This window comes from Acipenser ruthenus, chromosome 3 (genome assembly GCF_902713425.1).
Source record: "Acipenser ruthenus chromosome 3, fAciRut3.2 maternal haplotype, whole genome shotgun sequence".
In the NCBI taxonomy this organism is placed as follows: domain Eukaryota; kingdom Metazoa; phylum Chordata; class Actinopteri; order Acipenseriformes; family Acipenseridae; genus Acipenser; species Acipenser ruthenus.
This window is the reverse complement of record NC_081191.1, coordinates 2,964,429-2,979,653: the sequence shown is the minus strand read 5'-3', so window position 1 is coordinate 2,979,653 and position 15,225 is coordinate 2,964,429. Positions and strand designations below refer to the sequence as shown.

The 15,225-nt window shown below is 47.3% G+C and overlaps 1 protein-coding gene across 2 annotated transcripts in view; it reads left to right on the top strand.

Annotated features, from left to right (window-relative positions):
• Nucleotides 1–15,225, top strand: part of trpn1 (transient receptor potential cation channel, subfamily N, member 1) — a 56,234-nt gene that overhangs the window by 29,532 nt on the left and 11,477 nt on the right. For both annotated transcript variants that reach the window (XM_059010416.1, XM_059010417.1), the window contains exons 16-25: nt 275–373; nt 888–1,088; nt 2,170–2,268; nt 3,486–3,692; nt 4,470–4,571; nt 4,864–4,962; nt 5,477–5,623; nt 6,118–6,225; nt 6,758–6,955; nt 7,182–7,388. In XM_059010416.1, the coding sequence (XP_058866399.1) occupies nt 275–373; nt 888–1,088; nt 2,170–2,268; nt 3,486–3,692; nt 4,470–4,571; nt 4,864–4,962; nt 5,477–5,623; nt 6,118–6,225; nt 6,758–6,955; nt 7,182–7,388 (1,467 nt within the window). The remainder of the gene's footprint in view (nt 1–274; nt 374–887; nt 1,089–2,169; nt 2,269–3,485; nt 3,693–4,469; nt 4,572–4,863; nt 4,963–5,476; nt 5,624–6,117; nt 6,226–6,757; nt 6,956–7,181; nt 7,389–15,225) is intronic.

Here is a 15,225-nt window from a genome sequence, read left to right as displayed (position 1 = left end):
AAAGCGCATTTGAGAAACATTGCACTGGTGGACTGTGTGAGTGGATGGAATGCATCCACGTTGGATGAAAAGCAGATTAAATAAGTCCTGGTACCCAGTACCGGCATCAAAATAAGTTCCGGTACAGAGTACCGGCAGAATTTCCCCCCTGGTTTTAATTAATTGTGCATTTTTAATCCCAGTTTATAAAAACGCAATTACAAAATGTAATGTAAAAATCGCATTAGGACAGCAGAAAGACATGTTAGCTAATTTCTGCCTTTTTCATTTCAAGAATGGCTGGTCTTCATTATTGCTGGCTGCAGAGAGAGGTCACACAGAGATGGTCAGGATCCTGCTGCAGAATCACGCTCGCGTGGACGTCTTTGATGAAGTAAGACAGGGAAACAGTGGGGGAAACAAATGGCAGCATTCAGATTTTTACACACAGCAAAATATTATGACCACAAACCGCAGTTACATTATCTGTCCAGACTTGACTGATAAAGAGATCAGACACAACTGGGCCACCATATTCAATATTTAGCAGAACATGATTTTAAAGCACAATTTGTAAAAATAACAGACAACGGAATAGAGAAATGACAGCAATATTTTGTTACAGCATTTAGCCTTTTGCATGCTGGGCTTACTAAAAGGGGGTCTTCTGACAGCCTGACAGATATTTTAGGCTCAGAAGACCCCTGTATACAGTCGATAAGCCCAAAGGCAGCTGTACGGTGGAGAGGTGTGGGTAGTGACGTAGCACCGAGGAAATGGCATAGCGCTAGGGACGTCTCTTCTGCCGAGCTATGCCACTCATTGGTTCAGACCAACCCTTTTCAGCATGAAACCCGGATGAGCTTTTGTGATCCAGTCTCCAATGTACCACTCATGTATTTTTGTAGCATGGCAAGGCAGCACTCCACCTGGCTGCAGGGAACGGTCACGAGGAGATCGCGGATATCTTGCTGTCTCATAAGGCCTTTGTCAACGCCAAGACCAAGCTGGGACTGACACCCCTGCACCTGGGAGCACAGAACGGGTACTGCAGGCTGGTGAAGCTGCTGGTGGAGACTCACATGGCCAGCATCGACGCACTCTCCTTGGTGAGCAGCAGCAAGGGCTCGGTTTACATGCACAAGTAGAAATAAGCACGCTGTTTTGATAGTACCTTTCTGGCAAATTCGGGTTTACATATACATGTAGCATTTCATATAGGGAGAGAATAAATAAATAAAGCAAGGGAAACAGAACAGTAACCCAGGCATATCGTTAAACAGATATCAAAAACAAAAATACCATGTGGTATTATCTGGTAAACACTTTTTGACTGCGTATATATTTATATACATATTATAGACATACATATATAATATATATATTATAGGGTAGCTTCAGCAATTCTGATCCTTATGGTAGTCTATGAATGGAGCTAATATTCAGCACTTAATGATATACTATAAAAAACATCCAGTTAAAATGTTTAGTAGAGCGCATTTTCAAAATACCGGTAGTAAGTCTACAATAGGCTACCCTACTCGCCCACATTTCCCACTACATAATAATAATAATAATAATAATAATAATAATAATAATAATAATAATAATAATAATAATAATAAATCCCTGAATCTGAATTCTGCAGGGACAGTGCAAGGCTCTTGCCTATAGAATGCTGTTCTATTTTTGTGATTGGGGATCCAGTATATATAGTCCATACCAATTCAACAAAGTCCTCAATAGATGCTAATCCAGCCGGGGATCTTTGTAATTTTCTGGAGCTTCGTTCTGTAAGTCTTGCAGCAAGTTGATGTGAAGCCCCTTATTTGTTGTTTTGAACACATTCATGGAACCAATAGGTTTGTTTTTTTCTTTTTCATGTTTTTGTTTTTATTAAATGAATCTTTCTCCATGAATTAGGTTTAAGAGATTTTACTTCAACTCTATAGGTGCTCGATCAAGCCTGGTGTTGAGGTTGGTAGCCCACAGGAGACCACTGGCATGAATTCCCAGCTATACTAATTTAATACATTTTGGGGTACAAGCGTGACCCACGACACTGGAAAGAGAGATCCGAGTTTGTAAAGCGCATGTATAGCAAGCCAATGTTTTACATTGTATTTCCCTACCTTTTGTTGTGTTTGTCTGTGAGGCTGAGTGCCAACCGTGCTCTCCATTCCCCTCCAGACTAAACGCACCCCACTACACCTGGCGGCGCTCCACGGGCAGCTGGACGTATGCTGCAGTTTACTGAACATGAAGGCAGATGTTAATGCCACGGACATCGTAAGCACTCAACTCTTCCATTACCCTCTTCAAAAGGTTGCTCAGTTCACAAAGTAAAACAATTGTAAATGAACATTTTTGAACAAAATGGTCCTGACAATCATAGACGACAAGCGGACTACACCATGTACTGTGCACTGTGTTCTGTGTACTGTTTACTGTGCTGTGTGCTCTGTGTTCTGTGTACTGTGCTCTGTGCTGTGTGCTCTGTGCTGTGTGCTCTGTGCACTGTACTGTGTACTGTGCACTGTGTTGTGTACTGTGTACTGTGCACTGTGCTGTGTGCTCTGTGTTCTGTGTACTGTGCACTGTGCTGTGTGTTCTGTGCTCTGTGTTCTGTGCACTGGGCTCTATGTGTTCTGTGCTCTGTGTACTGTGCACTGTGCGCTGTGTTCTGTATACTGTGCACTGTGCTGTGTGCTCTGTGTACTGTGTTCTGTGTACTGTGAACTGAGCTCTATGTTCTGTGCACTGCTCTGTGTACTGTGCACTGTGCACTGTGTTCTGTGTACTGTGCACTGTGTTCTGTGTACTGTGGACTGTGCACTGGGCTCTGTGTTCTGTGCACTGTGCTCTGTGTACTGTGTACTGTGCACTGTGCTCTGTGTTCTGTATAGTGTGCACTGTGCTGTGTGCTCTGTGTACTGTGTTCTATGTACAATGATGGTTGAGTTGTTAGCAAAATATAGACACCAGAGATACACTTGTTTCCAGTATGTTGAAGTCCACATTCTCAGAGCTTGTGTCCAGTACGTTGAAGTCCACATTTTCAGAGCTTGTGTCCAGTACATTGAAGTCCACTTTCTCAGTGTTTGAGTCCTTAGTACGTTGAAGTCCAGGTTCTCAGAGCTTGTGTCCAGTACATTGAAGTCCACGTTTTCAGAGCTTGAGTCCATACCCAAGCCCAGACTGGTCAAGCACAAGACAAGCCAGAATATGAAGTGTTGTTCGATACATAGATAAACAACCATACTATATTGTAAAGAGGGTAGAAAGGGCTTCACGCAGTCAGTAATTAAACAGATGTGTTTTATTTTAATGCTGCATACATTGTACTTTAAAGTGGAGTCATACAACTTTGTTGGTCACTCAAATCCTCAAAACATTTATATCATGAATGTTCCTGATGGGTCCACTAGAGGGATTAGCATCCAATGAAGCACTGCATCAGCAGAGGGGTTGGTTGCTAATGGTTCTGTTCTTCATGTTCTCGCCAGCATGGGCAGACCCCCCTCCACCTGGCTGCAGAAAATGACCACTCGGAGGTGGTGAAGCTTTTCCTGAAGCACCGCCCGGAGCTGGCCACCTCTGCCAATGTGGAAGGAGCCACGTGCGCCCACATCGCAGCATCAAAGGGCAGCGTGGCTGTTATCAAGGAGCTTCTCAAGTTCAGCAAAGTCGGGGTGACCTCTGCTCGTAATCAGGTGACTTTCAGTGCGCAGTATAGGTATCCCACGATGCAACACTGGAAAAGCAAACCTGACATTCACTGTGTACAGCTATGGACAAAAGTTTTGCATCGCCTAGAATTTCAGGATTGAGAAAAAAAACAAAAAAAAAAACTTTATGAACATAATTTAGATGTTTTATTTAAGATCGTGTAATCAAAGAAACTACAAAATGATATTGCAAAAGTCACTGGAAGCTATAATAGTAGTACAGTATTTAATGTTAGAGTTTTCTATTTTTGTTATTTGTTAAATATATGGAAAATTACAAAGCGGTATGTAGTTCAATATGTTAACGTAACATTATTCAGCAGGTTTCATTTGACTTTATGAAGCAAAATTAGTTCATTATATAGGGGGTGATGCAAAACGTTTGACCAGAGCTGTACATGATGTTATCAACAAAATCTAGATATATAGGGCCTTATTTTCAAAGCGTTTACTCCAGTCTTTAATTAGCCCTAGTTAATTTTACAAAGCTAGAACTAGACACCTACCCATATAATCCCAGTTCTCTCCAGCACTTCAAGGGGTTCTGTTTCTCATTTTGTAACAGTAACATGATTTTATTTCTTCTTTCAAAAAGCAGGAGTTAAAGACTGGAGGAAACGTTCTGAAAATGTGGCCAATGGTGTTTATTTTTACTTAACCGTTATTGGTTATACTTCGATAATGCATTCTTACCCTTCTCCATAGAGGCTTCACTTCAAGAGAGCCACTGCACCTGTTTGTCTAATTCTGTTTTCCTTCCAGACTAATGATTCCAGCCCCTTGCTCCTGGCAGCCGCTGGAGGTCACTCAGAGGTTGTGAAGGTTTTACTGGAGGCTGGCGCTTCAGCTGCAGAAGAGAATGCTGTGAGTGCTGCCGTCACATCTTTAATTACCAGCTACACTCATTTCAATTACAAGCCAATGCACCAACCATGTTTCCTCAAATGTTACACTGTATGTTGTCAAACACAAATGCTGTCATGTCCACACAGGTCACTTCTTAAGTTTGAGTTGATCTCATTTTTTTTTTTTTTTTTGTATTGACAACAGATAAGCCCCTTTCTTGCTGTATGTCTCGCTCACATCAATGCATTCTCTTTTTGCAGCAGTCCTGTTTTTATCTACCTAAATTGTTGCAATATATGTTTTTCTCCAGGAGGGGATGACTGCTATCCATTTATCTGCTAAGAACGGGCACATAAATGTCCTGGATGCTCTTAAAGGGAGTGTGTCCTTTAAAATAACTAGCACTAAAGTAAGTTTATTTTTTTAATATTATTATTTTCACAACAACTTCTGCACTATAGTCGTTACTGTCTACATGCTTTATAAGAATATGTATAACATGCCCTTTCAATTACTGAAAGCTAAGGAATAACGAATCATGCCTGTTCTCTGTATTGTATCTGCACCTCGACATAACTGCTTACAGGTGCTAAATAGCCAATTGCAGACTCTTTGTGTAAGTCAAGAGTACTGGAAATGACTGGAATAATAGCTGGCATGTGGTTCAAGTGCAGTCCTTACCATGTGTTAATGCACATTGGGACTAATCTCCTCAAAGCAGAATTTACCACTAATTATTTTTGGAGCTCAAGTACTGTTATCTAGCAAGCGTTGCTGTCAGGTAATAAATAAATCCTACAATGGACATGCATAATTGTCCAACTACTATGTAATAGTCTCTTATTTTTTGTATACAAAACCTTTAGAAATAAAGCATTTTGAATAGTGTCAGACTGTGTGTGGTAATACAGTGTTTCCCGCAGACCGGACTGACTGCGCTCCACGTGGCAGCCAGTTTCGGGCAGGTGGACTTTGTGAGGGAGATCCTGAGCAGGGTGCCAGCAACGATGCAGAGCGAGCCCCCCCGGAGCGCAGTCGAGGGGCAGAGGATCCGAGAGCAGCCCAGCGAGGTACTCGACCGCCGCAGCTCTGCTTTCCATTCAAGTGTTTCAGCAGAAGCAGATATGTTTGTGTGGTCTCACTACTTACCTGCACATGCAGCATCTCATTACCAGATAGGCCTGAGGCATCAGCTGTCTAAAAAGGTCATAACTTCACAGTTAATAACACATTTTGAGGTAAAACAGTTAGAAACAAAGTCACAAAGTCAAGTAAATAGAAGTTTCAGCTATTTCAACACAGCTGCTTACACGCAGTATATTTACCTGTCCAGGAAGGTGACACAGCGAGACACGGTTTGAGCTTCCACTAGACAGTAGTCCTTTGCACATAATCCTGTATATCTTAGTCGCAAACCTGACTGTGAAGTAGTTATCTAGATTTCAATTTAAATCAGGAATGGCTTTTCCACATACAGGGGGGGGGAGGGGGAGGGGGAGGGGGAGGGGGAGTTGAACACCACTGAACTAACGCCTCTGTGTTGTGTTTGTTGTCATGGTTTCAGTCAGGGTTTACCCCCCTGCATCTCGCTGCCCAGTCAGGACATGAGAGCCTAGTGAGGCTTCTACTCAACTACCCCGGGGTGCAGGCTGACGCAGAGACTAACCTACATGTACGTTTTGTTGCATTCAAAGTTTTTATTTTCAGAACAACGATTTCAAAATATTTTATTAATTGACTAAGTCATTAATATATATATATATATATATATATATATATATATATATATATATATATATATATATATATATATATATATATATATATATATATATAAGAATATGTATATATACTATATATATATATATATATATATATATATATATATATATATATATATATATATATATATATATAATATTACTGTATGTATGAATACTGTTTGTGTTACATCCTCTTTTCTGTCACTGGTCCAAAGAGAATAGCTTTTCTCACTGAATCTGAAATTGACTGGATAATGGGGTTGACTGCAAATGGCTCACTGTAGAATTGCCACTCCCCTGCAATACAGTACATAAGCCCCTAAGGATGTATTTGTTTCCAAAGAAGTGATTCTTTCCTCTTGGCTTCATCAGAGTGCCCTGTACTTCTGGCCCTGCAGCCGGGCTCCATTTCACCTTCCCACCCTGTCTCTGCTCCCTCAGGGCTCCACTCCTCTGCACCTGGCAGCTCAGAACGGGCACACTGCAGTGGTGGGGCTGCTCCTCAGCAAGTCCACCTCCCAGCTGCACCTCAAGGACAGACGCGGGCGCACCTGCCTCCACCTGGCTGCTGCCAACGGGCACCATGAGATGGTCAGGGGGCTGCTGGGCCAGGGGGCTGAGATCAATGACACAGACAAGGTGAGGGTCTATGAGAGAGAGAATCAGTCAGAGGCAAAAGCTTTCTATCCACTTTTACCAGTGGGTTTAATTGGGGGCACAAAGGGATCAAAGGGTATGTATGCTACCAGACATAGGAGCCCCATTTAGCATTTCCCAATATTACCTTCTTCATAAGCCACTGACGTGCGCATAAATAGAAAAATAGGTAGCGACTATTGCTGACTGTCTCCCCCTGGCCCTCCAGAATGGCTGGACTCCGCTCCACTTCGCGTCCAAGTCGGGGTTCCTGGAGACGGTGCGGTTCCTGGTTGAGAGCGGGGCGTCTGTGAAGCTCGAGTGCAAGGAGGGGCGGACCCCGATTCAGTACGCTGCCGAGGAGAACCACCAGGGAACTGTGAGCTTCCTGCTCCGGAGAAACCACAACACTCTGAACCTGGTCGAGGACAGGAAGGTGGGGCCCCTGTGTGCACAGTGTCATTTTATACTGGCAAACACTTAGAAACCACAACACTCTGAACCTGGTCGAGGACAGGAAGGTGGGGCCCCTGTGTGCACAGTGTCATTTTATACTGGCACACACTTAGAAACCACAACACTCTGAACCTGGTCGAGGACAGGAAGGTGGGGCCCCTGTGTGCACAGGGTCATTTTATACTGGCACACACTTAGAAACCACAACACTCTGAACCTGGTCGAGGACAGGAAGGTGGGGCCCCTGTGTGCACAGGGTCATTTTATACTGGCACACACTTAGAAACCACAACACTCTGAACCTGGTCGAGGACAGGAAGGTGGGGCCCCTGTGTGCACAGTGTCATTTTATACTGGCACACACTTAGAAACCACAACACTCTGAACCTGGTCGAGGACAGGAAGGTGGGGCCCCTGTGTGCACAGTGTCATTTTATACTGGCACACACTTAGAAACCACAACACTCTGAACCTGGTCGAGGACAGGAAGGTGGGGCCCCTGTGTGCACAGTGTCATTTTATACTGGGACACACTTAGAAACCACAACACTTTGAACCTGGTCGAGGACAGGAAGGTGGGGCCCCTGTGTGCACAGGGTCATTTTATACTGGCACACACTTAGAAACCACAACACTCTGAACCTGGTCGAGGACAGGAAGGTGGGGCCCCTGTGTGCACAGTGTCATTTTATACTGGCACACACTTAGAAACCACAACACTCTGAACCTGGTCGAGGACAGGAAGGTGGGGCCCCTGTGTGCACAGTGTCATTTTATACTGGCACACACTTAGAAACCACAACACTCTGAACCTGGTCGAGGACAGGAAGGTGGGGCCCCTGTGTGCACAGTGTCATTTTATACTGGCACACACTTAGAAACCACAACACTCTGAACCTGGTCGAGGACAGGAAGGTGGGGCCCCTGTGTGCACAGGGTCATTTTATACTGGCACACACTTAGAAACCACAACACTCTGAACCTGGTCGAGGACAGGAAGGTGGGGCCCCTGTGTGCACAGTGTCATTTTATACTGGCACACACTTAGAAACCACAACACTCTGAACCTGGTCGAGGACAGGAAGGTGGGGCCCCTGTGTGCACAGTGTCATTTTATACTGGCACACACTTAGAAACCACAACACTCTGAACCTGGTCGAGGACAGGAAGGTGGGGCCCCTGTGTGCACAGTGTCATTTTATACTGGGACACACTTAGAAACCACAACACTCTGAACCTGGTCGAGGACAGGAAGGTGGGGCCCCTGTGTGCACAGTGTCATTTTATACTGGCAAACACTTAGAAACCACAACACTCTGAACCTGGTCGAGGACAGGAAGGTGGGGCCCCTGTGTGCACAGTGTCATTTTATACTGGCACACACTTAGAAACCACAACACTCTGAACCTGGTCGAGGACAGGAAGGTGGGGCCCCTGTGTGCACAGTGTCATTTTATACTGGCACACACTTAGAAACCACAACACTCTGAACCTGGTCGAGGACAGGAAGGTGGGGCCCCTGTGTGCACAGGGTCATTTTATACTGGCACACACTTAGAAACCACAACACTCTGAACCTGGTCGAGGACAGGAAGGTGGGGCCCCTGTGTGCACAGTGTCATTTTATACTGGCACACACTTAGAAACCACAACACTCTGAACCTGGTCGAGGACAGGAAGGTGGGGCCCCTGTGTGCACAGTGTCATTTTATACTGGGACACACTTAGAAACCACAACACTCTGAACCTGGTCGAGGACAGGAAGGTGGGGCCCCTGTGTGCACAGTGTCATTTTATACTGGCACACACTTAGAAACCACAACACTCTGAACCTGGTCGAGGACAGGAAGGTGGGGCCCCTGTGTGCACAGGGTCATTTTATACTGGCACACACTTAGAAACCACAACACTCTGAACCTGGTCGAGGACAGGAAGGTGGGGCCCCTGTGTGCACAGGGTCATTTTATACTGGCACACACTTAGAAACCACAACACTCTGAACCTGGTCGAGGACAGGAAGGTGGGGCCCCTGTGTGCACAGTGTCATTTTATACTGGCACACACTTAGAAACCACAACACTCTGAACCTGGTCGAGGACAGGAAGGTGGGGCCCCTGTGTGCACAGGGTCATTTTATACTGGCACACACTTAGAAACCACAACACTCTGAACCTGGTCGAGGACAGGAAGGTGGGGCCCCTGTGTGCACAGTGTCATTTTATACTGGCACACACTTAGAAACCACAACACTCTGAACCTGGTCGAGGACAGGAAGGTGGGGCCCCTGTGTGCACAGTGTCATTTTATACTGGCACACACTTAGAAACCACAACACTCTGAACCTGGTCGAGGACAGGAAGGTGGGGCCCCTGTGTGCACAGGGTCATTTTATACTGGCACACACTTAGAAACCACAACACTCTGAACCTGGTCGAGGACAGGAAGGTGGGGCCCCTGTGTGCACAGTGTCATTTTATACTGGCACACACTTAGAAACCACAACACTCTGAACCTGGTCGAGGACAGGAAGGTGGGGCCCCTGTGTGCACAGTGTCATTTTATACTGGCACACACTTAGAAACCACAACACTCTGAACCTGGTCGAGGACAGGAAGGTGGGGCCCCTGTGTGCACAGGGTCATTTTATACTGGCACACACTTAGAAACCACAACACTCTGAACCTGGTCGAGGACAGGAAGGTGGGGCCCCTGTGTGCACAGGGTCATTTTATACTGGCAAACACTTAGAAACCACAACACTTTGAACCTGGTCGAGGACAGGAAGGTGGGGCCCCTGTGTGCACAGTGTCATTTTATACTGGCACACACTTAGAAACCACAACACTCTGAACCTGGTCGAGGACAGGAAGGTGGGGCCCCTGTGTGCACAGGGTCATTTTATACTGGCACACACTTAGAAACCACAACACTCTGAACCTGGTCGAGGACAGGAAGGTGGGGCCCCTGTGTGCACAGTGTCATTTTATACTGGCACACACTTAGAAACCACAACACTCTGAACCTGGTCGAGGACAGGAAGGTGGGGCCCCTGTGTGCACAGGGTCATTTTATACTGGCACACACTTAGAAACCACAACACTCTGAACCTGGTCGAGGACAGGAAGGTGGGGCCCCTGTGTGCACAGTGTCATTTTATACTGGCAAACACTTAGAAACCACAACACTCTGAACCTGGTCGAGGACAGGAAGGTGGGGCCCCTGTGTGCACAGTGTGATTTTATACTGGGACACACTTAGAAACCACAACACTCTGAACCTGGTCGAGGACAGGAAGGTGGGGCCCCTGTGTGCACAGTGTCATTTTATACTGGCAAACACTTAGAAACCACAACACTTTGAACCTGGTCGAGGACAGGAAGGTGGGGCCCCTGTGTGCACAGTGTCATTTTATACTGGCACACACTTAGAAACCACAACACTCTGAACCTGGTCGAGGACAGGAAGGTGGGGCCCCTGTGTGCACAGTGTCATTTTATACTGGCACACACTTAGAAACCACAACACTCTGAACCTGGTCGAGGACAGGAAGGTGGGGCCCCTGTGTGCACAGTGTCATTTTATACTGGCACACACTTAGAAACCACAACACTCTGAACCTGGTCGAGGACAGGAAGGTGGGGCCCCTGTGTGCACAGTGTCATTTTATACTGGCACACACTTAGAAACCACAACACTTTGAACCTGGTCGAGGACAGGAAGGTGGGGCCCCTGTGTGCACAGTGTCATTTTATACTGGCACACACTTAGAAACCACAACACTCTGAACCTGGTCGAGGACAGGAAGGTGGGGCCCCTGTGTGCACAGTGTCATTTTATACTGGCAAACACTTAGAAACCACAACACTCTGAACCTGGTCGAGGACAGGAAGGTGGGGCCCCTGTGTGCACAGGGTCATTTTATACTGGCAAACACTTAGAAACCACAACACTTTGAACCTGGTCGAGGACAGGAAGGTGGGGCCCCTGTGTGCACAGGGTCATTTTATACTGGCACACACTTAGAAACCACAACACTCTGAACCTGGTCGAGGACAGGAAGGTGGGGCCCCTGTGTGCACAGTGTCATTTTATACTGGCACACACTTAGAAACCACAACACTCTGAACCTGGTCGAGGACAGGAAGGTGGGGCCCCTGTGTGCACAGTGTCATTTTATACTGGCACACACTTAGAAACCACAACACTCTGAACCTGGTCGAGGACAGGAAGGTGGGGCCCCTGTGTGCACAGTGTCATTTTATACTGGGACACACTTAGAAACCACAACACTCTGAACCTGGTCGAGGACAGGAAGGTGGGGCCCCTGTGTGCACAGTGTCATTTTATACTGGGACACACTTAGAAACCACAACACTCTGAACCTGGTCGAGGACAGGAAGGTGGGGCCCCTGTGTGCACAGTGTCATTTTATACTGGCACACACTTAGAAACCACAACACTCTGAACCTGGTCGAGGACAGGAAGGTGGGGCCCCTGTGTGCACAGTGTCATTTTACACTGGCACACACTTAGAAACCACAACACTCTGAACCTGGTCGAGGACAGGAAGGTGGGGCCCCTGTGTGCACAGTGTCATTTTATACTGGCACACACTTAGAAACCACAACACTCTGAACCTGGTCGAGGACAGGAAGGTGGGGCCCCTGTGTGCACAGTGTCATTTTATACTGGCAAACACTTAGAAACCACAACACTCTGAACCTGGTCGAGGACAGGAAGGTGGGGACCCTGTGTGCACAGGGTCATTTTATACTGGCAAACACTTAGAAACCACAACACTTTGAACCTGGTCGAGGACAGGAAGGTGGGGCCCCTGTGTGCACAGTGTCATTTTATACTGGCACACACTTAGAAACCACAACACTCTGAACCTGGTCGAGGACAGGAAGGTGGGGCCCCTGTGTGCACAGTGTCATTTTATACTGGCACACACTTAGAAACCACAACACTCTGAACCTGGTCGAGGACAGGAAGGTGGGGCCCCTGTGTGCACAGTGTCATTTTATACTGGGACACACTTAGAAACCACAACACTCTGAACCTGGTCGAGGACAGGAAGGTGGGGCCCCTGTGTGCACAGTGTCATTTTATACTGGCAAACACTTAGAAACCACAACACTTTGAACCTGGTCGAGGACAGGAAGGTGGGGCCCCTGTGTGCACAGTGTGATTTTATACTGGGACACACTTAGAAACCACAACACTCTGAACCTGGTCGAGGACAGGAAGGTGGGGCCCCTGTGTGCACAGTGTCATTTTATACTGGCACACACTTAGAAACCACAACACTCTGAACCTGGTCGAGGACAGGAAGGTGGGGCCCCTGTGTGCACAGTGTCATTTTATACTGGGACACACTTAGAAACCACAACACTCTGAACCTGGTCGAGGACAGGAAGGTGGGGCCCCTGTGTGCACAGTGTCATTTTATACTGGCACACACTTAGAAACCACAACACTCTGAACCTGGTCGAGGACAGGAAGGTGGGGCCCCTGTGTGCACAGTGTCATTTTATACTGGCACACACTTAGAAACCACAACACTCTGAACCTGGTCGAGGACAGGAAGGTGGGGCCCCTGTGTGCACAGGGTCATTTTATACTGGCACACACTTAGAAACCACAACACTTTGAACCTGGTCGAGGACAGGAAGGTGGGGCCCCTGTGTGCACAGTGTCATTTTATACTGGCACACACTTAGAAACCACAACACTCTGAACCTGGTCGAGGACAGGAAGGTGGGGCCCCTGTGTGCACAGTGTCATTTTATACTGGCACACACTTAGAAACCACAACACTCTGAACCTGGTCGAGGACAGGAAGGTGGGGCCCCTGTGTGCACAGTGTCATTTTATACTGGCACACACTTAGAAACCACAACACTCTGAACCTGGTCGAGGACAGGAAGGTGGGGCCCCTGTGTGCACAGTGTCATTTTATACTGGCACACACTTAGAAACCACAACACTCTGAACCTGGTCGAGGACAGGAAGGTGGGGCCCCTGTGTGCACAGGGTCATTTTATACTGGCACACACTTAGAAACCACAACACTCTGAACCTGGTCGAGGACAGGAAGGTGGGGACCCTGTGTGCACAGTGTCATTTTATACTGGCAAACACTTAGAAACCACAACACTTTGAACCTGGTCGAGGACAGGAAGGTGGGGCCCCTGTGTGCACAGTGTGATTTTATACTGGGACACACTTAGAAACCACAACACTCTGAACCTGGTCGAGGACAGGAAGGTGGGGCCCCTGTGTGCACAGGGTCATTTTATACTGGCACACACTTAGAAACCACAACACTCTGAACCTGGTCGAGGACAGGAAGGTGGGGCCCCTGTGTGCACAGGGTCATTTTATACTGGGACACACTTAGAAACCACAACACTCTGAACCTGGTCGAGGACAGGAAGGTGGGGCCCCTGTGTGCACAGTGTCATTTTATACTGGGACACACTTAGAAACCACAACACTTTGAACCTGGTCGAGGACAGGAAGGTGGGGCCCCTGTGTGCACAGTGTCATTTTATACTGGGACACACTTAGAAACCACAACACTCTGAACCTGGTCGAGGACAGGAAGGTGGGGCCCCTGTGTGCACAGTGTCATTTTATACTGGGACACACTTAGAAACCACAACACTCTGGACCTGGTCGAGGACAGGAAGGTGGGGCCCCTGTGTGCACAGTGTCATTTTATACTGGCACACACTTAGAAACCACAACACTCTGAACCTGGTCGAGGACAGGAAGGTGGGGCCCCTGTGTGCACAGTGTCATTTTATACTGGCACACACTTAGAAACCACAACACTCTGAACCTGGTCGAGGACAGGAAGGTGGGGCCCCTGTGTGCACAGTGTCATTTTATACTGGCACACACTTAGAAACCACAACACTCTGAACCTGGTCGAGGACAGGAAGGTGGGGCCCCTGTGTGCACAGTGTCATTTTATACTGGCACACACTTAGAAACCACAACACTCTGAACCTGGTCGAGGACAGGAAGGTGGGGCCCCTGTGTGCACAGTGTCATTTTATACTGGCAAACACTTAGAAACCACAACACTCTGAACCTGGTCGAGGACAGGAAGGTGGGGCCCCTGTGTGCACAGTGTCATTTTATACTGGGACACACTTAGAAACCACAACACTCTGAACCTGGTCGAGGACAGGAAGGTGGGGCCCCTGTGTGCACAGTGTCATTTTATACTGGCACACACTTAGAAACCACAACACTCTGAACCTGGTCGAGGACAGGAAGGTGGGGCCCCTGTGTGCACAGGGTCATTTTATACTGGCACACACTTAGAAACCACAACACTCTGAACCTGGTCGAGGACAGGAAGGTGGGGCCCCTGTGTGCACAGGGTCATTTTATACTGGCACACACTTAGAAACCACAACACTCTGAACCTGGTCGAGGACAGGAAGGTGGGGCCCCTGTGTGCACAGTGTCATTTTATACTGGCACACACTTAGAAACCACAACACTCTGAACCTGGTCGAGGACAGGAAGGTGGGGCCCCTGTGTGCACAGGGTCATTTTATACTGGCAAACACTTAGAAACCACAACACTTTGAACCTGGTCGAGGACAGGAAGGTGGGGCCCCTGTGTGCACAGTGTCATTTTATACTGGCACACACTTAGAAACCACAACACTCTGAACCTGGTCGAGGACAGGAAGGTGGGGACCCTGTGTGCACAGTGTCATTTTATACTGGCAAACACTTAGAAACCACAACACTTTGAACCTGGTCGAGGACAGGAAGGTGGGGCCCCTGTGTGC